The sequence below is a fragment of the Trachurus japonicus genome, chromosome 11 (genome assembly GCF_045865225.1).
Source record: "Trachurus japonicus isolate A0001 chromosome 11, Traja_1.0".
In the NCBI taxonomy this organism is placed as follows: Eukaryota; Metazoa; Chordata; class Actinopteri; order Carangiformes; family Carangidae; genus Trachurus; species Trachurus japonicus.
The window spans coordinates 31,190,727-31,212,123 of record NC_140917.1 but is presented as its reverse complement, the minus strand read 5'-3'; the positions used below and the strand labels follow the sequence as shown (position 1 = coordinate 31,212,123).

General features: G+C 42.9%; 1 protein-coding gene across 2 annotated transcripts; it reads right to left on the bottom strand.

Annotated features, from left to right (window-relative positions):
* Positions 1 to 221: 221 nt before the first annotated feature.
* Positions 222 to 20,818, bottom strand: pdik1l (PDLIM1 interacting kinase 1 like). Of its 2 annotated transcripts, none has more exons than XM_085792269.1 (3): positions 20,735 to 20,818; positions 14,271 to 14,566; positions 222 to 3,152 (listed from the first exon to the last, which is right to left on the bottom strand). In XM_085792269.1, the coding sequence occupies exons 2-3, from the start codon at positions 14,553 to 14,555 to the stop codon at positions 2,412 to 2,414; spliced, it is 1,026 nt and encodes a 341-aa protein (XP_085648395.1). In that variant the 5' UTR covers positions 14,556 to 14,566; positions 20,735 to 20,818; the 3' UTR covers positions 222 to 2,411. The 2 variants fall into 2 exon arrangements, with proteins under 2 accessions (XP_085648395.1, XP_085648394.1); XM_085792268.1 differs by lacking the exon at positions 20,735 to 20,818 and adding an exon at positions 19,882 to 20,094.
* Between the last annotated feature and the right edge of the window lie 579 nt (positions 20,819 to 21,397).

Sequence of the window (21,397 nt, the reverse complement as noted above, 5' to 3'; positions counted from 1 at the left end):
AAGTTAAATTTGGTGTCTATATTTTTAAAGCATCACTTTCTAAATGAGTCGTTTAAACAGCGTGTGTCGTACTGCACAGAGTAATGCAGTCAGTGGTCATGTTGATCCTAAGGCCACAAGCATATACAGTAATCATCAATTACTGAAATGAATGTTTATATTCAGTTCAAGTGTGTAGCATGGGTCGGTGCAGCGTACCACTGCATTTATTGCCTAAGCTGGTTTTATTGGGGCCGGCCTTATTAGGTGGAGCTCCTCATTCTTTCTGAAGTGACACATTGACTGTGTGGGAGCCTGTGTTTTTGTGTCACAGTTTAAAGTCACATTAAAAAGCTATGTGTTGCTATAAATAGCATTTATGCTAGTTTACCCAGAATGCAGCAAACTCAATGCTCTGTCCTCCACCTCAGTCTTCTGATGTCAGTGTGTATTCTGTAAACATCATCATGTGTTATACATCGCCTCATTTCTTCATCAATCAGTAAGGCCATTAAAATGACAGGAAATGGTGCCCAAAGTCTGTGCCCATTTCCCAGATCAAATCATCTGACATGTTGTTTTATCTTATTCAAGTCCAAACTCCACTGATATTCAATTTATAATTAGCGGATGAGGCAAGCCAGATATTTATATTGGAGAAGCTGGAATTGAGACATTCTGCTTTATAAATGAAGCGAACTGAGAAACATCTGTTCCTCACAAACTAGTGAGTGAATCATTATTTTCTTATCATGCTCCACAGAGGAAGGAATGTTAAGGCCAGCTCATTGTTTCTGTGTCTGTGATGGCTTATTTAAGATCTACAGTGTTTTTTAAAGGGATAGTGCAGCTTTTTTTCAAGTGGGGTTGTATGAGGTACAAGGGCCATTAAGTATAATATCTGCTGGTGTTTCTCAGTGGGGGGGGGGGGGGTGCAGAGACCTTTCCACTGCAGATATCATACTTAATGGCTATTTGTACCTCATACAACCCCACTTCAAAAAAACCGAACTATACCTTTAAGTTTGAATTTTATTATTCAAGTAGCCATCAGGTAAATGTGTATTAACGAGTCTCTTACAGGGTTTGGATGTGAAACAGAAACAAGTTTTCAACCATTTCAGTCAGAGTCAGTGTTATTTAGCTAATATTAGCTAACAGAGTCTCCTCCACTTTGCTGTAAGTATTTTCCTACTTGTGTGGGCCGAGTGTTTCTATAGTTACCAGGGCTGTGATGTGGCAAATCTGCCACTATTGTCACTGCAAACAGCATATATGCATGACTTAACTGAGGCATAGTGAAGGTCACATTAACAATATTGGACATCATGGACAGGAATGACCCACGTTGTGACAAACCAGATTGATCCATCTCTTCCTCACTGACAGTGTGAAGCGCTGTGGAATCAGAATTAAGTGTTTGTTTTTTGTGTTTAAGGCTCAATCTAAATAAAAGTGCCCTGCCTTGATCGTTATACATTCTTTTTAATGGGTTAAGGGTGTGTCTGGGACCAATAGACTTTATCTTGAAGTCTGCAGAGAGCTGAGAAAGAGGAAAAAGCGCCAACCACCGGCACCTGCAGTGCTGGACACTTGTGATAAACCGCCCCCCCCCACCCACACGAGCAACGACAAAAAAATGAAATCTTATCTTCAAGCACCAAAGTTTTTTTTTTTACCCTCCGAATTGAGGAAAACTGACGGCGTGAGTGAGACGTTTGTCTACAAATACCATCGCGCTGTAGGTTTGTCTTACCTGAGCATTTAGGGCATGTCTGCATTTGATGCCGAAACAGAATCAAATCTGGACGTCCGTATTAATGCTGGTGGTAAGGACCAGGCGGAGATCAGTTTCTTTTTTTGTTTCTAAAAAAACATTCTACACACTGAGGCGACTGTGTTTTCATATTGGAGAAATGCACATTGTAAAAATCACAGGATAATGTCTCATATTGCATTTGGTAACAATTAGCACCGAGTCCAGGACGGTATTTGTAGACAAACTGACACCGACGGTCGCTTTTGACTTTCACTTTCTAAATGAATCCAGGGACCTTTTGGGGTCATTCCTGCTTTTCCGGTCTATCCTGGTGATTCCGTGAGAAGGAAGCGGAAGCTGTGATGTGAGTAGCCTGAGTCTAAGCTGCAGTGTTGAGCAGCAGCAGCGGTGGGTGTCGCACCTCTCCTCTTGATTATAAAGACAAAGCTTGTAGAGGACTGTGTGTGCTTGGAAACTGGGTGAAGTTTAAGCCAGGACACAAACAATGACTGTTCTAGTTATTGTTCCCTAGTTTAAAAAACAAAACAAAAAACAACAACAACAACATAAACAACAACAATCCCCCGTTATGTGACCATTTAGGTTAACAGTGGCTGATGAGATGTATACATGTGCTTGATAGGCCGAGTCCTGTGGTGTGTCTGTTGGGCCATCACGTGTCCCAGTCCAGCTCTCTGCAGGCGATACGGACCAGCCTGAGCTCCAGTTCAAAGGCGTCGGGCCTCTCCTGAGGGTTGGCCGACAGCATCTCCCTGATCAGCTGCTTCATGTGGCTGTTCATGCTCTTTTTCCTGGCGGGGATCAGCAGCTCCATCTTTGGGTTCTCTAACAGAGCCTCCCCCAGCGGGACGATCTCCGAGCCCTGCTGCACGTAGCTGCCCAGGAGCTCCTTCTGAGTCTCCACGTCCACGAAGGTGATGCGCTCCACCATGGCCCAGATGATCACCCCCAGGGCGAAGATGTCCGCCTTGGCCGTGTAGTGGCCCTCCCACACCTCGGGCGCCATGTAGAAGTCCGTGCCGCACGCCGTGGACAGGAAGCACTTGTTGACGCTGGCCGGCTCCTCCGGGTTGAGCCCCGAGGCCGAGCACACCTTGCTCAGGCCGAAGTCGGCCACTTTGAGGGTGGGCTCGGTGGAGCCGGCGGGCGTGCAGGCCTGGGAGATGAGGATGTTGTCCGGTTTGAGGTCGCGGTGGATGATCTGGTTGCGGTGCAGGAAGGCCAGCGCGCTGCCCAGCTGCAGCATGAAGCTGGTGTTGGTCTTGCGGCTGGGCTTGCGGGACAGCAGGTAGGCGTTCATGTCGCCGCCGTCGCAGAAGTCCATGACGAACCACAGGTAGTAGGCACAGCATGGGTCAAACGTGATCTCGCCCTTCAGAGATGTCTCTACCAGCTGCAGCGGAAACACAGGAAGAGAGAAGTCAGTCGACATGAAGCACAGCCAGTTTCTGCAGTTAGCACCTCCCACAGTATTATTAACACTTATCAAGTGTTCCTGAAATCCTGCTGCTTAGATTCTAAATCAAACCTGAACTAACTACAGAAGCTCTGCTGAGTTTCAGGACCAGTGATCACAAATAACATCCAACACTGGCTGTTTTTACATGGAGCCAAATACTCCGATTAGAATCGGTTTAGATGTCCAAACCGAATGAAAATGCTCCATATAAACAGCTCAATCAGAATGAACAGGTCAGAGAGGTGGAATAAACCTTTCCCTAAACCCAAAGAAATTAAAATTGTGGTTACGCTTTGTCAATATAAACGCGTTGCGATGTTTCTTCACTTGCAAATGCTTGAATAAAAGTGTCAAAACAATGAACAACTACTGACTGAGCTAATCAGACCATAGATCTGATCTGTGATCAGTCGTGAGATGTTTTGATTTCTAGAGTTCTCAACGGGCCTGAAAATTAAAATCCAACCAGACCAGACTGTTAAAGCCCAGACTCGACACGGCTCCCTATAGCATTTATTCTCGACCCGAACCCGGCCGGACTCGGCCAAAAAAAAAAAAGAAGAGGAAAAATGACCCGAGTTCATTTCTATTTAATTTCTGGTCCGAACCAGCACGTCCCGTCGGGCTGTTCGGGTCAGACTCGCCTGTTAAAGGGCATTTCCAGTCGTAACTAATGTTTTCCTCAGATATCAGATCACCCATGAATCATGATCAGTTCATTTCATACCATCCATACTCCCAACTGCAGCGTGTGGACCTTTATAATTGTTTTTGTTCATTTTTTCAAAGTTCTGGACTTCAGACTAATTTTAAAATTGTTCTGTGGTTGCAAGTAAAATCCTTTTGACCATCATTTAAATTTTTTTATTTGCTTTACAATTAATTAAAGCAAAATTCAAACTTACCACAGCTTCCGCATTGTTCCTTTCCAGGTCAGAGAACAAACACCTCAGAGTCCCTCTGCTGTTGTGTTCTCTGACCCAGAAAGGAACAATGCAAAAGCCGAATTTAATAGTATTTAAGAACACTCACGTTCTGAATAAATGCAGTGGCACATGTGAACACACAGCTGCAAGTGGCGACTGTTCCTTTGTATCATCACTTACACAGGGCCTGATGGCTCATCATGGCTCTATATGGTAACTGGTAAATGTCTCTAGGACCACTCAAAGTGCTTTACACTGTTTGTCGCATTATTCGTAATGCGATTTTTCATTGCTAGAGCGCTTGGAAGGCTAATCATTCATCATCATTCACCGGTTGACACATCTGGGAGGTTAAGTGCGGGTTCAGCGTCCTTCACAACGACACTTTGACATGCGGACTGGAGCAGCAGGGAATCAAACCACCGACTCGCTCTACCTCCTGACCTAAAGCCGCTGTGTGTATTTCTCTATGGACTCTTTGGACCAGTGGAATGTAGAGATCTCAAGGCAGCAGGAGGATTAGCTTTAGCTCATGTTAGCCGTCCCAGTCGGGAGGGGCCTACTTGAAGAAATGGAATTGAAAAAATCTATTGATGACAAACAGCAGCAGCAGCAGCATGGTAACAGATACTTAACTAACCCTTTAGTGAGCCACTAAACAGCTGTCTGACAGCTGCAGTTCCAGCAAATAGAAACAAAGCAGAGCATCAGCTCCAGACCCGACAGACAAAGCTGAGCAAGCACAACCTGGATGATCAGGTCACTTCAGTGTGGACTCAGTCTGCACTGATCCTCAGCGGGCAGCTCAGCAGTGTGAGGAAAAGATGTCACTCATAACTAAACAAAGACAGTTTTGTATTCACACCATGTTGTCTCCCACCTGCCTCTGCGGGCCATTTTTAAGGCCTCTGTTTTTTTCAGGAGGAAGTGAACTCCCCTCAGCTGACCATAAACCTGAGAGGGTCCATCCATCTCACATTTAATTAGGATTTAACGAGATGGAGTTTGATACATGGTGTTTAAAGAGGAACTGTGCAGGATTTTTTACCTTAACTATGCTACATTTTTACCTTAATTAAAGAGCTTTGGAGTAATTGTGATGGTTTAATAAATGAATGAATGAATGAATGAATGAATGGATGAATACTTTATTTCAAACATGTGAATAACATATTACACTTGAAGCACTAGTCGATAAAAACCTTTGTATGTTTGAAAAGGAGTAAGAAGAAGCATTAGCTTATTACTTCCTACCCCTTCTCCACCTAGTACCTAGTACTATAGGTTATCTTACTTCCTGTATATCCTGTTTTTGTAAATGGCTTAACTTGTTACAGGGAGAACGTAGCGTCTCTTGGCTGAAAACTAACTTTGTGTCGCCGCCCTGGTGTTCCTGCTCTCGCCTCTGCAGCACCGTGACACAAACACACCCCATAACATGTAATCTCTTGTTTACGACAGATAAGACTACACAAATAGACACATTGTAATGTGTAAATGATAAATAGCTTTATGTACCATTCTATTGATTGATTTAACACAGGCTTCGTTGCACAAACAAATGCACATCATGGCCGGGAGGAGGGTTAGCAACACAGTGGAGAAGTGAACAGATTTGCATAGTTCCTTTTAAATTATACGTTTGTCAAACAATAACATAAAAAATCACTTAGAAAGTTTTATTTAAGTTCAGCGTCTTGTGATCGTTTCTTATATGGTCGCAACTTTGCAGTTACAGTGAAACTGACCTTTGACCGTCTAAATATAAATGTCATCCCTTCATCCTTAGAGACAACTGTGAGTCTGACCAGGTCATTGTTAAGTCTAAGTGAATCACTAAAATTTGAGAGCACAGTGTGACTGAGACATGATGTTCAGGAGAATGGGATGGACTACAGATGGACCACCTGAAAACATTGCATCTCTAACACTGGCACTCAACCAGCACACAGGCACAGGCATTAAAAAGTTATTCAAATGGACTCACAGCAAGAACTTGCAGACTAGATCATGGAAATAGGTGAAATAATGCATGAAGCTGAGATGGCAGTTAAAGCTAGTGTGCTGATATAAAAAGGGAAGTTCATTTTAGTACTGAATAAGTTGCAATAAAGTGTTAATTTCCGTTTAACTGCAGAGTGATGTTGAAGTCGACCTGATCACCTGAAAACTAAAAGAAAAGTGTGTGAACAAGAATAGATACAACGTGTGAAATGTGCATCCTGTTTACTCATCTATCGCCTGGGCAGCCGGGCACACGCAGACACACACGCGCGCGCACACACAGACGCTGAGATGCACACAGCTGTCAGCATAGGGCTCTGCGCACATCCTCAGGAATTGGGGAGATGATGACATTTATGGTCATGCAGTGTTTGACACCATGGATTGTCCTAAAGAGATCAAAGTGTATTGTAATGCAGGTTGACATGCAGCCATCAAACACAGCACAGTCTGGGACTGGGTTACACAAAGGGAAAAGAGCTGGTTTCATATCAGAATATATGTGATTAGACTTGTTCTCAGCTGGAAGGCAGAGTGTGAAGCTGGCTGTCACCACCAGATTAAGACACAGATAATGTTGCTGTCGTTGAGCTACATGCCAGAAACAGTAGAGATTAAAAACACGAGAGACAGAGAGAGACAGAGTCCCATCCTAGCAACAGCAATCCAATCACAATGTCAAGTGGGTGTGAATGTTTGCTCGCTGGTTCTGAAAAAGCTAATCAGACAACCCACTCCAATCTCTTCAAGCTCTCAAACCATCCAGTCAGCAGCACTGATGGAGTACAACCGCCTCTTAAGAGAGGAATGCAGCCGTGATGCCGCTGTGAATGTGACCCCAACATTTTTCCACATACTCGCCGCTCCGTTGCGTCTCAGTTGCTCACACCAGAGTAATTTGCTCCCATTAGTAGTAGTAGTACTGTAGTTAGTAGTCCATTCAACACTACATGATATATACATACAATTTGGATTTCTATATTACTGTAAGTATGGCCAGAAAGGTGTGGACTGAAGTACCAGCTTATTTTTGCCTACCCTACTTACAAGAAGGAAAGTTGCAGAAACAGAACAAGATCACAAGATTTTTTTGTCTAAACTGAAAACAATAAATAATATTAATCTAAGCATCATCTTCAATTTATACTAATAATTGGCTTACTTTATCCTAATGTTTTGTATTTATTGAATAACGTCTGTCTGCAGGGTGGAAGTAGGTTGTTGTGTAGAGTATTACAGCAGTGTGGAGGTTAACCAGATCTTCTAATTTCAGCATTCACCCGTATTTCCTTCAGGAAATGCATTCTCTAGTCTCTCTTATCTATATGTATGTTCATAAACTTGTTCAATTTCAACACCATTTATCGATAGTTTGACCGGTCTATTGATTTTCCCCATTCAAGTCAATCAGAGCATTGCGTTGTGGCACTTCTCAGATCCGGCAGAAATACACAACAGGTCTATTTTTGCAGTCAGTTCAAGTCGATTAGATCACCCCACACAGGAAGTCAAACACACAGAGCATCCGGTAAATTTAAAAAAAAAAATAACACAATGGATCAACTTCCAAACATCAAATCATCACTTTGTCAACATTAGTTTCACTGGCTGGCACAGGCAACAAGTTGTCAGTGAGTCAGAGGGTTCTGAAGGTAACACGATGTCATGGAGGAAGAAAAACTAATCATGGAGGTGGAAAACCACAACATTTTATTATATGACACATCCATTCTACAAGAACACAAACAGAAAGTAAAAAGAAAAAAAAAACTGAGTAATGTTGAAAGGCAAATAAACCTCAGAGTGATCTGTTGTTTATATTAAAATCTGAATTTATACACAGCTGTCATCATGATAGTTTGTAGTTCTCTCATGACCTCAGGTCTCCAGCTGCTCTGGGCTCTGGAGACAGATCGAAGATGCAACGCATGCAGTGGGCGAGGGTGTGATCAGTCAGTCAGATCTTAAACGCAACGTAGACGGAATGGAGCGAATTCAGAGTGTGTGGAAAATGAGTTAAGAATAGTTATAGATCTACTGACAGCAGGTTAATCGGCATGTGACAGGAAGAGATCAAAGTATTAGGGAATTCAGATTCAGACAAGGTGTCAATCGGCCGGTATGTGACCTCAGCTCAAATACCAGTGGAAGCAGTTCTCTCAGTCGAAGCTGGTCTGACTACACACCAGTAGTTTAACCGGTCAAACGCATGCTCTGGATATGTGAAAGCAGCAAATCCCTGCTGTAAATACATGTCTGCAGATTGTTTGATAAGCCATTAGCCAAGGAATCCACTGCCCAGAGAGGGTGGAGGCATTTATCCCACAGTCGGTGCGGTCAGATAATTCCACCCTATTATCATTTGTTCTTTTCGAGGCATCTACTGGAACATTACAGAGCCATAAAAAAAAAGAACTGGAATAAAAGGGATTCTGGGAAAATGTCCAAAGCTGGCGCTGCAGAAAACCGAATGAATGGTTTGACAATAGCCCTGCGTGTCACTGAGAGACTACAATCGAGCGCTGGCAGAGTGCCTGAGAGGCTGCAGACAGGTTGACGGGCAGGGGAGCCCCCCGCTGACCCGCTCTGACCTGACAGCTGAGTCACGTGACTGTGGGGACGGACAACACCGATCCAGCCAGAAGCTTCCAGCTCTTCTGCTTCATCATCATCATCAACAGCAGCAGCAGACGTGCAGATTAGTGGTGTTGTTGCCACACAGGACATGTCTGTTCTGATGTTTCAAGTCAGCAGTGCAAAACCCAAGGATGTGGGACATTGAAACATCCCTGGAAGCTACGAGTGACAGGCAAACAGCCAATCATCTAACAGCTGTGTAGTTGGGTTGCAGCACCGTCTCCAGGTGTGTTTATTGACAACAGGAGAGGAGATTATAAACTAAGACAGTGTTTCCCATACATTCGATGAATTATTTCCGCCATGAATAGATTTTTCTGCTTTTGGCTCGACCAACGCAATATGTTCCGTTCATTCATCTCCTCACAGCGCTCTTTCTCTGTTATTGTTGTACACACACACACACACACACATTCAAGCGCGCATGCATGACAGTCGTGTGCGGTAAAAGCGAAACTCAAAAAATTCTCTATACAGGAAAAACCCTGTCATTGTGCTTCAAAATAAAAGAAATAACTGGATGTAAACAACATTATCAAACTTGAATGATTATTATATAAAAATCGATTAGCCTAAGTGTAACTGCATTGATTTGGAATCGTCCAATTAAGAATCTCAATGCATTTTTGAGACATTTTTTTCGGCACCTCTAGTGTAGATCACCAGGGCTGCATTCCTTCCTTTAGTCCAAGTGCCTAAATTTGCAACCTCTGACTTTAATAACATTAACATCATCAATAAAACTAGATTAAGTAACAACAGTCACTGAATTACTGGGGGAAAAATACATCTCTGATTTAATTTATTAAGTCTAAATTGTCACAGAAAAATCTGCCCAGTCATCCGTCCCAGCAGCAACATGACAATATTTCATTCCTCTTATAATCTGTCTAGGACGTGTCACAGGATATCATGATACACTCTGTAAATCAAAGCAGGCTTCCAATTCATTACAGAAATTACAGTGTTGGTCTATTTTAGGACGTGGCAGCATGTGGTGGACCAATGAGTGCTTTTCAAGCGCGTCTTAAAATGTCACTGGATTCCTTCCCAAGCTTGTTGTCTCATCTCTGTGACAGGAATGTTTGGCCCCACTTCTCACAAGCAAAGATTCATTTTGTAGAGCATAACGAGATCTGGCTTTGATAATGTATGCTGACACATTAGGCTTGGACCACCACCGGTGCTGAAGGTTAAGGTTTAAGGTTGATTTTCACTTCCTTCTGTTGCTCTAAGCCTCACTGAACCACAGGAACTGTTATTGTAATGGCCTGACATTAACACAGTGATGTTTCCACCTTATTAATCACTCAGCAGTCTACTCAGTGCAACAGCTATACGCTTTTGGAAAACACTGACAGCTTCAGTAGCAATGTTTTCTTTTAATTTTACATCTGTAACTGTAGCTTTATAGCTAGGTGGTGTGTTACTTGTTTTATATCTTCATAGAAAGAGTGTCCAAAAATGAATTCATCCACTAGAGAAGTGACTTAAGTGTAACGAAGAGAGAATCATGTTGGTAGCTGTCATTCTGAAAAAGCTAGTTTGTCAAATGTAAACAAATGTATGCTAAAAAAAAATGGGGTTCGAGTTGTACCTGGAAACTTACTCACTACTCATTTACATTGTCATGCTGCAAATTATGGGAATTGTAGTTCCAAAACCTAAGGGAATGATTTTCCTTGAAATATAATGAGGACAAATAAAAATCAATAAAATCCACTGATAGTAACTTTTCCCATGTTCCACTAATCAATATTTTAAATTATATGGGTCAGAATGTCCCATCTAAAGCGGGCTTGTATTTCTAAACATAGACACTCACAAAGGAGGGTGGGGGTACAGGTGCCATAGAAATGTAGAAGGCCATCTTTCCACAGTGCCTCCAACAAACCCACAATTATGACTTTGATACATACCGGCCTAAATATGTTGATACTGAAATGAAAAAAAACTAAGAAATAGTGGAGAAGGTAACATGGAGCTGTCGATACAAGACAGTGGATGTGAAAATAATCCATAAAACAACAGATTCCTCCACACAGGTCAGTCTGCAGGTGTCAGTATCAGAGAACACAGGCAGAGTTTTCCAAACTTCTACAAGCACCTGTCACTGCAGAGCAGAAAGCTTCTGCTCCTCCTTCTTGTTGTTAGCAAGACTTAAGCTAATGCTAACACTTGTTTCTTAGCTCTAGAAAGATGCATCTTTGTTGCACAGCAGAAGCTTCCTGTTTGGTAGTGGTATGTCCTGCTAGAAGCTCAGAGAACTGCACCTGTGTGTCCTCTGTCCTGGTCAAGTGCAGGTGACATCTGCTGAAATCCTTCATTCCTGCTGCCATCAAGATGCACAATGCCATTTGTTAGATTATACACTTTTACTTTGTGTTTATAACATTTTAGGTTATTTATTGTTCTGTGTGTTTGTGTTATCTTTTTTTGCCATGTGTTCTTGTAAGCTGCTGGGTGACTTGAATTTCCCTCCAGGGGGAAAGAATTTTTCTATTCTATTCCATTCTTCTACTCACTCTGAAGCACAGACTGTCCAGCACAGTGCAAGAGTCTGTAGGTTTGTTGGATATGTTGCCTCCCTTGGTCTGTGTGGGTGTCAAACATCTTTTACACATGGACACTGGGCTGTGTTGGATACGAAACTAAAATGTTGTCGTATTTGTCTACATGTTGTGTCTTTTGTCCAAACTCCGTGGACACGTATTTCCATCTGTTATGTCTATGGAAGAGGTGCAGCGTGATTAGGAGAAAAAAATACATCTGCACATCCAATGTACCAGCAGGAGCAGAGGAAACACAGCTTTAATAAAACACGGTCCTACCAGGGCGGAATTTAGCTCAGTTGGTAGAGCACCCGCCCCATGTGTTGAGGCTATAGTCCTCGCTGCAGGCGGCCCCGGTTCGAGTCCCGCGTCGGACGGCCCTATCCTGCATGTCATTCCCCCCATCTCTGCCTCCCATTTCCTGTCACACTCTCAACTGTCCTATCGAATAAAGGCATGAAAAGCCAAAAAATATACTTTAAAAAAAAAAAAAAAAAAAAAAAAACACGGTCCTACCAATAAAGTGGGGCATCCCGCTGTTCTAAACTGCAGGGTTTATCTTGATACTTTTTTAGTATTGATGTATCATGCAACACTACCCTTCAGTGCATCTTTAAACACCTGATTGGCTCTTGCTCTCAGGTCTGGCTTCCCTGCCTTCAGCAGTGGAGCTGCCAACTGTCTCTGACTTTTAGATATCTGAGGTCTCTGACTGTCTATCACTGCTTTTATAGGGACTATAAGCACTTGTTTGAAAGCTTTTATTGCACTTAATGTAACCAGCTGTCAACCTGTCTCTCCTTATCTCTGCTCCGTGCGTGTGGGGAGGGGCCGTGACACCCACACAGTGAAACAGAAAGCAGGAGGGTAACACAAGTGTACACACACCAGCAGACGTCAGAGGAGACTCTTACACTGAGCTTGGATTAAACAGGTGCAGGCCACCTGAGACAATAATGACCAGCAGCAGCCATGAAGCTGGGACGCTCCTAATGGTCAATACCATTAACCAGTGTTAGCAACATTAGCAAATAAGCAAAAGCAACATGTTACTGCTCAAAGACAATATAGCTATGACATCTAGGGCTGCAACTAATGATTTTCATTATCAATTAATCTGTTGATTATGTTAACGATTAATTGATTGGTCCATAAAATGTAAAAATATCAATCAGTGTTTCCCAAACCACAAGATGACGTCCTCAAATGTCTTGTTTTGTCCACAAACCAAAGAGACACTCAGTTTATTGTCATAAAGGAACAAAGAAAGCAGAAATATTCACATTTAAGAAGCTGAAATCAGAGAATTTGGCCATTTTTTTCTTAAAAAACGACTCAAACTGATTATTTGATTATCAAACTAGTTGACGATTCATTTAATAACGGATTATTGTTCGATTAATCGATGAATTGTTGCAGCTCTAATGACATCACTCAGCATTATAACCATTCAACAAATGAATGAGCCATACAGTGACATTATACCAGTCATATGATATTGACTTCACAGTATGGCTGTGCACAAACTTAGCTAAGCCTTGGCGCCACATTATAGAGAGTTACAGCTACGACTTAATGACTGGAGATGTCTTTCTAAATCCAGATTGTGTCCCCTCATTATCCACTTTGGTGATAATCCATTAAAGTCATTAGAGAAGCCTTCTGGTTTTGGCGTATTCCTGACACCTAACACTCTGAACCAGCAGCTCAGCTCTGCCCACAAGACGTGTTGTCACTGTATAAACACAAAAAAGGTCTACACCTCAGCCCTATTCTCTAATACCACACACAGATATCTGGGGTCTTATCAGGCTGATATGATATGTCCACACACAAAAACGGCAGAAATTGTCCAAATGTAAACTTGAGCTAGCTTTTACCCCGGTGAAAGCACATCCCACTGATCAACTCCCTGATGATACTGTCACCCACCTCACAATACGTCACGACTAACTCTAACTAGTGTTGGGAACAGCAGCTCTTCTGACAATACTGAATCTCTAGAATCAGTTCATTAAGAAGATTTGTTCAAAAAATCCGCTCACTGAATCGTTCAGTGCTTGGCCTGACTGCACGGTGCATCGTCTGACTCCCAGCCAATCAGGATTCAGTTCAAGACTGAGCCCTGAGGTTTCCATTCACTGTGTAGGCTAGTAGGCTCACTGAACAGACTGACTGAGGCTTGCGAGCGACAAAATGACACGTTTGCAAATGGCACAACACTACTTTCAGTACTACGTTCACACATTCACAAACGTATCATCTATTGCTTGTGGTACCTTCAGTGAGCGTATCACACAGTGCACATGAGCCCTCAGCCCTGAGTGACAGTGCGGACAGTGAACACATTGAACATACACCGTTCCCTCACATTGAGAGTCTCTGCCACCAGATTTGCGAGTGATTGAGTGATTGACAGACCACACTGCAGTTCCATTGCCGGCCTGCACGCTGCTGCTGAGCTCAACTGAACTGAGAAAACAACCAATCAGGTCAGGAAGTGATTCCATTTAGAGCTGAATGATATGGACAAAATGTCTTATCTCGACATTTATGCCAGATAGATTGATATTGATACAATACGATATGACTATGGTCTCAGGGAAAACTGAGCATTCTTCAAAAAAATGTATAAAGCTATAATACCAATATTACCGATTATACCGATTGATCTGCTGCAGCTCTGCTGTCACTTACAGTCTCATAGATTTCTTCAAAAGACAATAACAAATGGATGCAAATGCTCATCAGAGCCATCAAACTTCTCACCGCCATCAGAGTTTTGTTTGTTGTTGTTAACGCATAATAATCGTGATAATCGTAATACTGTGATTATTTTTCTGACAATAATCATACCAAGAAAATCTACAATGGTGACATCCCTACTCACAGCAGAGTTACAGCACACTGTCAGTACAAAGCAGTGTCCTCACCTCCAGGTAGAGCGGGGAGCTGGAGCCGTGGTTCATCCTCTGGGCCAGCTGGTCCCGCTGCAGGATACATTCCTCCAGGTGGATGACGTTGGGGTGCTGGCTCTGGATGCTGCTGAGGGCCCAGAACTCACGCAGGGCCAGCTCCACGTTCTCCGGAGAGTGGCAGCGGATCTTCTTCACCGCCACCCGGGCCCCCGTGCGCTTCACCGCCGCCTCGTAGACCACGCCATAGCTGCCGCGCCCCACCTCCTGGATCAGCTCGTACTTCGGCTGGCTGCTTACCATCCTAGTCCACACTGGGGGGGTGGGGAGGGGACATGGGTGTTAGACATCTTGTTTTCTTACAGTTTAGCAGACTTTGAACCAAAGATCACAGTCTGAAGCAACACCAGCTGCCCTGTGAGACTGGATACATACACCACTGACTGACAACAGCACAGGATTATTACGCATGAAAACTTCAAATATGACATGATGGTTCTCGGGCAAGTTCTGCAGTTATGGGAAGTGTTGCTGTTTTTCTACGATCTGTAAGTGGATTTATTGACGTTTATTTGCGATGGATATCTGTGACAGGAAAGCAGAAATCACATTGAATCTAAAAATAAATGCATCGAGTCTGTGTGTTCACATTAGTCTGAGTTATAACTCAGAGAGTCTGACGCTCTTTGTGGCCAACAGGTTTTTAAAGTTCCCTAATTGCCTCCACGAGTTGTGAGACAGTGCTGCTGCTGCGTCGCTGCTGCTGAAACCTGTTAGGAAATGGGCCAGATGCAAAAGCTAAAGCCAAACTAACTCAGCAGCACGCCAGCTTGCACCTGTTTCTTTCACCCTGTACACTAAACTGTGATTTTTTTTTCCCCCTTTCTTGCCCGTGCTAAGTTAGCCAACTCTCGATCGTGCGATGAGCAAGTGTTTTTAAATATCGAAATATTGTGATTTTTTTAGTGTACCGAGGAGGGACAACAATCATAAGAGTTTGATGTCAACTGTAGCTTGACAAAACCTCCTCCTGCTACTGTTGACATCAAACTCTTATGATATATCACAGAAGCCTTACATTTGGGCATCACTTAATAGCTTGCAAGTCTTGTATGTTAAGTGGGTGTTAAGTGATGTTAAGTGGAATGCCATTCACCATATCTCCCCAGGGCCTATAATTCCCAATGATGACATACTTGAGATTATCCAACATTATCTCATCCTTCTAGCCCACCACAATGTCTTTTCCTCTAAGAAACTTTAAAGGGACATTGTGTAACTTCTCCTGTTATCTATTCATGAAAATCGATTATTTTGTTCAAAAGTCTGTTTTTCATTAATCAGTAATCACCCCCCATCAACAGACTGAAGTGTTCCGGTAAGCTCTGAATTTGCCGTTCATATTATTCATATCTACATGGAGCGGGTAAGCTCGGTGCTGGCTGCCATGTCGTGTCGCCATGTTTTTACGTTCAGTGGCAGCGTGACGGTAGGAAACCACGGAAACTCAGCGGAGACACCGGAGCTGTCGGCTCAGGTGGAGGTGGCGTCTGTGAAAAGTCACCGCGGTAACGCAGTGAGGAGGAATGGAGCGTTACACTGATGCTGCATTCACCTGCAGTCGGGCAGACGGCCGTCGGTAACAAACCAGATGTCATTTTAGTCACAGAAGTCGGGAGAAAGCCGGTAAAACGTGGTTCAGGACAGGTACACAATACGACATCGCCATGACAACATATTATTGCGTATTGTTTTGCCTCATGCTGACGGACCACTTGCTTACACCATTACTTGCAGCGGCTGTCGTCTGCCCAATTTCAAGTGAATGAAGCATGAAAAATACAATACCGCAACGCTAGATGGGAGCAATTCCTACACAATGTACCTTTAAATTCCTCTATGAGTTTCATATAGAAGAAGACATCTGTTTAGATGTAACTTGACTCCACAGTGGGTGGTTCTCTCATAATCAACATGTGTTCTAGTTCCCCGAAGAACAAACACAGTTTTGTTGAAATAAATACAACAGCGTCTCTTCTTGTTTCTCTTCGTATCGCTTCAATCTCTTCAACCTCTCCGCTGGAACAATGAAATGAAACAATTCACATATCACCACACAAAACACAATCAACGACTCTGCAGTACACACACATACACACCTCAATGACACTATACACTGGAGCCAACCCAAATGACCACAAACTGCCATCAGGTTTCACAAACTGGTATCTCTTTACACCTTGTTCAGGCGTCACATGTCCTGACGTACAGTAGCCTCTGTACATGTCAAACACACACGTGATGTTCCCCAGAGCCTCCAATGGCACCATACAAATGTTTACATTGAAAACTGAAAGCGTGGGAAAAGTCATACTCCAACCAGAGGAGTCAACGTCACTCATCCTTATCATGTAGTAGGCTACTAGTTACATAATCCTGATCCACCTGCTGGTCTGGAAAAAAAACTCCAAGGTTGAAACTTTGGACTTTTTGGAGAATCTGTTATTCTAATGAGTTTTTTAACAGCAAACAAACAAAAGGGTAGATTTCACAGAGTCTAACAGAGAACACTCCGGACACAATGAATAACTACTCATCTTTGTTTCCAACACCTGTATTCATGTAGCACCATTATACTTCTCCGTATTCACTACACATACTATTACTTTAAATTATGGATATTCTTATTCAAAAATGGTCTCTACATTATTCCTTCTCTTATTTTTCTATTTGCCTGTTGCTGTGACACAATAATATGGGACAGTAACTGGGATAAATAAAGTAGGATATCTTATTTTATCTGATCAAGCATACAACTTATACTGCAACTATTTTTTATATCCAGAATTGCTCTGAGGTTTCCAGGTAGTCAAGTCATTTCTTACCCCTCAGTAACATTTTTAAAATCCAAAGATGCTGATTATTAGATGATAGAGCTTGGGGCATGGTTAACTCTTGTACTTGACAAATGACCGAGCACTCATGTCAGCATTGTTTTTCATCCTCTGTTAAATAATTACAGGTTTTGTGTTTCAGCTCTACTTCCTCCTACAGAATCAAATTACTGGTATTGATATGTAGAAGTGTGTAATATACAGCATTAAGATAACCCCAAAGTTGGACCCACAGTGCAAGTTAGCACTGTAGCAGCCAACAGTGCAGCGCTCTAACGCAGTAACAATGACAGGGCAAGTGACGCTGACACTGTTCAACATTTTGGCAAATTCGCCTATAGCCATAACCCCTAGTCGTAGGGGTAGGTTCATTAGGTGAACAGTACAGGTCATCAAATACACAATCCAACAACGCCTAAATAATCTCATGGACAAGTTGTGACACGCACATTCGCCACACTATGAAATAATCCTGTATAATTATGTAACATTACGACACATTGGAACTACTTCCACTTTTGAAATCACTCCGTCCTGCTGACATGTCTGGAATGTAGTTCCAACTATGCATTTGCCTCGAAAACAACTCTGTCTCATTATTATTTAACTCATTGAGTGCCAACCACGTAATTTCTCGTTTTTCGTTCCCATGCGTTGAGTGCCAAAAACGAAATTTTTCGTTTTTTGCTTTTTTTTTAAATTATGAAAATAGACACTTTAATACACATTATATGTAAATTTGGGGACTCTACGACGAGGAGAACTGAAATAGATGACGATCAAAGTCACATGACAGCTCATGATCTGGAAGTTTTTATCATAACTCAGCTTCTGCAAACGGAGTTCTGCATGTGGATGCAGCAGCTGCTCTGCTCTCACCCGCGAGGCTGCAGCAGCTGGGAGCTGAACCAGGAAGCTCTCAGCCGACAGTCCCGCCCGGTCTTCATCTGGAGCAACACCGTGTCCTCCCCAAAGTCCTCCCGCGGTAAAATCTGATGGTCTCTGGGTCAAAGCAGACCGGCACCACCGACCCGTACCACAGAAGGACCACGACCACCGGCGGGACCGGTGTTCGCGAGCCGCTGTGGCCGGCAGAGCCTCACGTTCCGCGGCGAGAGGCTGTGACACGGCACGGTGCGTCTGTGTTATTGTTGTTTAGTGGCGCCCCCCCCGCCCCCGATGGTGGTTTTGTGAATAGAACAACAATTGTTGTGTATATTTATCTTATACGAGCCCTTTGATCCAGAAATGCGAGTGTGAGAAGAGCGACAGGCACAAACAGCGCAGCTTTCATAAAAGACGCTCTATCTCCTTTTCTAGAAAAAAAGGAGGGATTTTGGTGAAACCCAGCCATGTTTAGCTTGACTTTTCTCAGGAACGGAGGCACGTAGAAACAAACGGTTTGTGGCCATTTGAAGGATAAAGTTAAACCTTTCAAATGAGCTACAGTATGTGTTGGTGGCAATAATATAGAATACACTATGGCTCTAAAATAAAAAGTCAAATATGGTCTAATTTGCCGGTACACTTGACTAAAACTTTGGAAAGGAGCGCGGCACTCAATGAGTTAATAGCATGGTAAATGTGCAGGTCCCAACTTGTCCACGAGAGCGTTTTGGAGTTGTTGGATTGTGTATACTCTGAGTTTGATGAGGGACAAGGGACCTGTACCGTTCACCTCCATTGTGTTCACTGAGCTCAAAACAACATGCGCCGATAATTAAAGGTAATGAACCTACTGCTATGACTATAGGGATTATGGCAATTGGCAAAAATGTGCAAAATGTTGAACTATCCCTTTAAGTACCCAGCGTCTGCATACACAGTATTGAAACTTGGAGTTAATATAAAGATTGACAACACTGTCAGTTGATGACAGCTGGCCACGTTACTTTTTATAGTTACTTTTCCTAACTGAGTTAGTAGCCTAACTGAATTTCTACATTAAAAAAAGTAACTAATTACCAGGAAGCGTAACTGTTGCGTTAAAAAAAAGTGTAAATAACGTAGGCACACTTTAACGGGTGTACTATTTTTGACAGGACTATTTGAGTCAAGCAACGGCACATTTTATTATCAGTAACGGTAACGGCGTTACAACTGGGGAAACAGTAACTTTTCTGATTACTCGTTACTGAAAAGTATAGCGCCGTTAGTAACGCCGTTATTCCCATCACAGGTTGGGGATATGATGAACAGTGAGCAGGAGTATGAGGAGAGAAGCCGTCTCCCACACAGACAGACAGGATGGTAGCCAGCATGCTAACGGGATAATTAAGACACCCACTGGGCTGATTGGCTAACAGGCTAACAGCTAAGTGGCCTGGCCACCGTCAGCTCACGATGTTGTTGCTGAGCTAACGTTAGCTAATCACGTTAACACCCGCTAACAAAGAGTCCAGCTCTCACCAGCACAATCGACATGTATGTCTGCACCAGGCTTATATAATTCAACCCCAGCACAAGTTCACCGCCCCTGAATTCAACTAACAGTGGTGCGTTCAGGGGGCATGCATGGCAAGTACTGGCTATTGACAGTTTATTGTCCTCTGTGTGTGTGTATGTGCGCGCGCGCGCGTGTGTATGTGTGCCATCAAGCAATTCAACCAGATTCCTCCAAACACACACACACACCTGCGAGCCAAGTACACAAGTAAGCAGAGCAGCCAGGACAATAGTTGAAATGTAGGACGCAGCGTTTGTCCTCCTGAAAGTTGACACCTCTCCGGTCTCACCTTGGAGTCGTTTCTCAGGGCTTCATTTGTTGTCTTCCTCACTCTCCCTGGCAGCCATTACCGCCGCGCACGTTCTGCTCGCACAGTCAGACCGGGGAGGTTTTGTCAAACACTGGACGTGAGAGCGTGCAGCTGCTGTGCAGTGCAGCGCAGCGGTGGCCAGGATGAGACGACTTCCGCCTGCTCTTTTCAAAATAAACTTCCTTTTAAAGTACAACACCGTAAAACTCCGGCAGAGCCATAGGGCAGAGCAGAACAAGACTGTTTTTTTACAGTCTATGAGCAAGACCGATGCCTGTTGGGATGATATTCCCCAGAACGTGTCACTAACCCTATTGTTTAAAAACCTCATGTATAGAGATGTGGAGATGTTTAACTTTCCACCCATAACAAAATAAAAATGTAAAAAATAAATAAATAAATAAAAACTTCCTAGTGTAGTCTACAGATTTTTTGTCCAACCCATGAGAGCCTTTCAAATACAAAGAACTGCTGTGTTTTTATTTGTTTTTATATGTTTTGTTTTGTTTGACAATAACGTCACTTAATCAATAATATTTTTGTTCAAGTTTGTGAAATATAATGGCTGTAGAAGTCTAATGGTCCTACACACTAAACCAAATCCCATTATCCTTTTTTTTGTAGCTACATATTACCTGTTTTCACAGTTAGCTAGCTACAAATCCATAACAACCTTAGCGATAGATACGCCAGAGCGATAGATAGCTATCGCTCTGGTATACGCTCTGTTACTGACAACTTATCTGGGTTGATACATTTTGAGCTGTATTTTGGAGGAACATTACAAAACTTCCGGCCATACCTCTGGCTAAATGTGGCTAACTTTACGTACCTTTTTTTTTCAGCAGCCAGGCAGCGAGTCCTCCCTCTCAAGCCGAGCTGTCACTTGCAGGGAGTGAACACAAGCACAAGAACACCTGCATAAACCCTTGCAATACATTCTAATGGCCCTGCGATTCAACCAAAAACTTTAAATTGCATCTACTTAAAATAGTGAAACAGTCTGTTAACTATTGGCTGTAATTATAGGCTACCCCATATTACCGTACATTTACTGTTTGCTGTATATGGAGCTGTTTTCATTCTGTGATATATGACACTGTGGTGACAATGACTTGAGGCTTAATGAGTAGGCTAGTAGGCTAGTAGTAAAAAACAAAAAAAAATTAGTTTTATCCTATCTTTTAATCAGTTGCTGGGATAATCTACTGATTCTTGTCTTATTCTAATCATTGCCTGGACCACCTCCATACAGTCAATAGGGACTTAACGCAGCAATGTCAGAGGGCAGATGATGTAGCCTAGATTTCATTTCAACATTTCCTCTCATTGCAGCCCCGCTGATACCACTGGAGACTTTCTACATTTGGACACAACTCCAGCTGTGGACCTACTTATCCCAATCTCTATGTTCACTGTTTACATACCTCCACTAGAAAACTCAGATTTCAGCAGTTCAGCCAGTTAATGTCAGTCCATCCCATTGCTGTGGATA

What these genes read in the sequence shown, in the direction of transcription:
- pdik1l (XM_085792269.1), bottom strand. Translation starts at nt 14,555, where the DNA reads ATGGTAAGCAGCCAGCCGAAGTACGAGCTGATCCAGGAGGTGGGGCGC. An exon ending in GCTCCCCGCTCTACCTGGAG is followed by an intron (nt 3,153 to 14,270) that starts GTGAGGACACTG and finishes TTTCCGCTGCAG; the next exon opens with CTGGTAGAGACATCTCTGAA.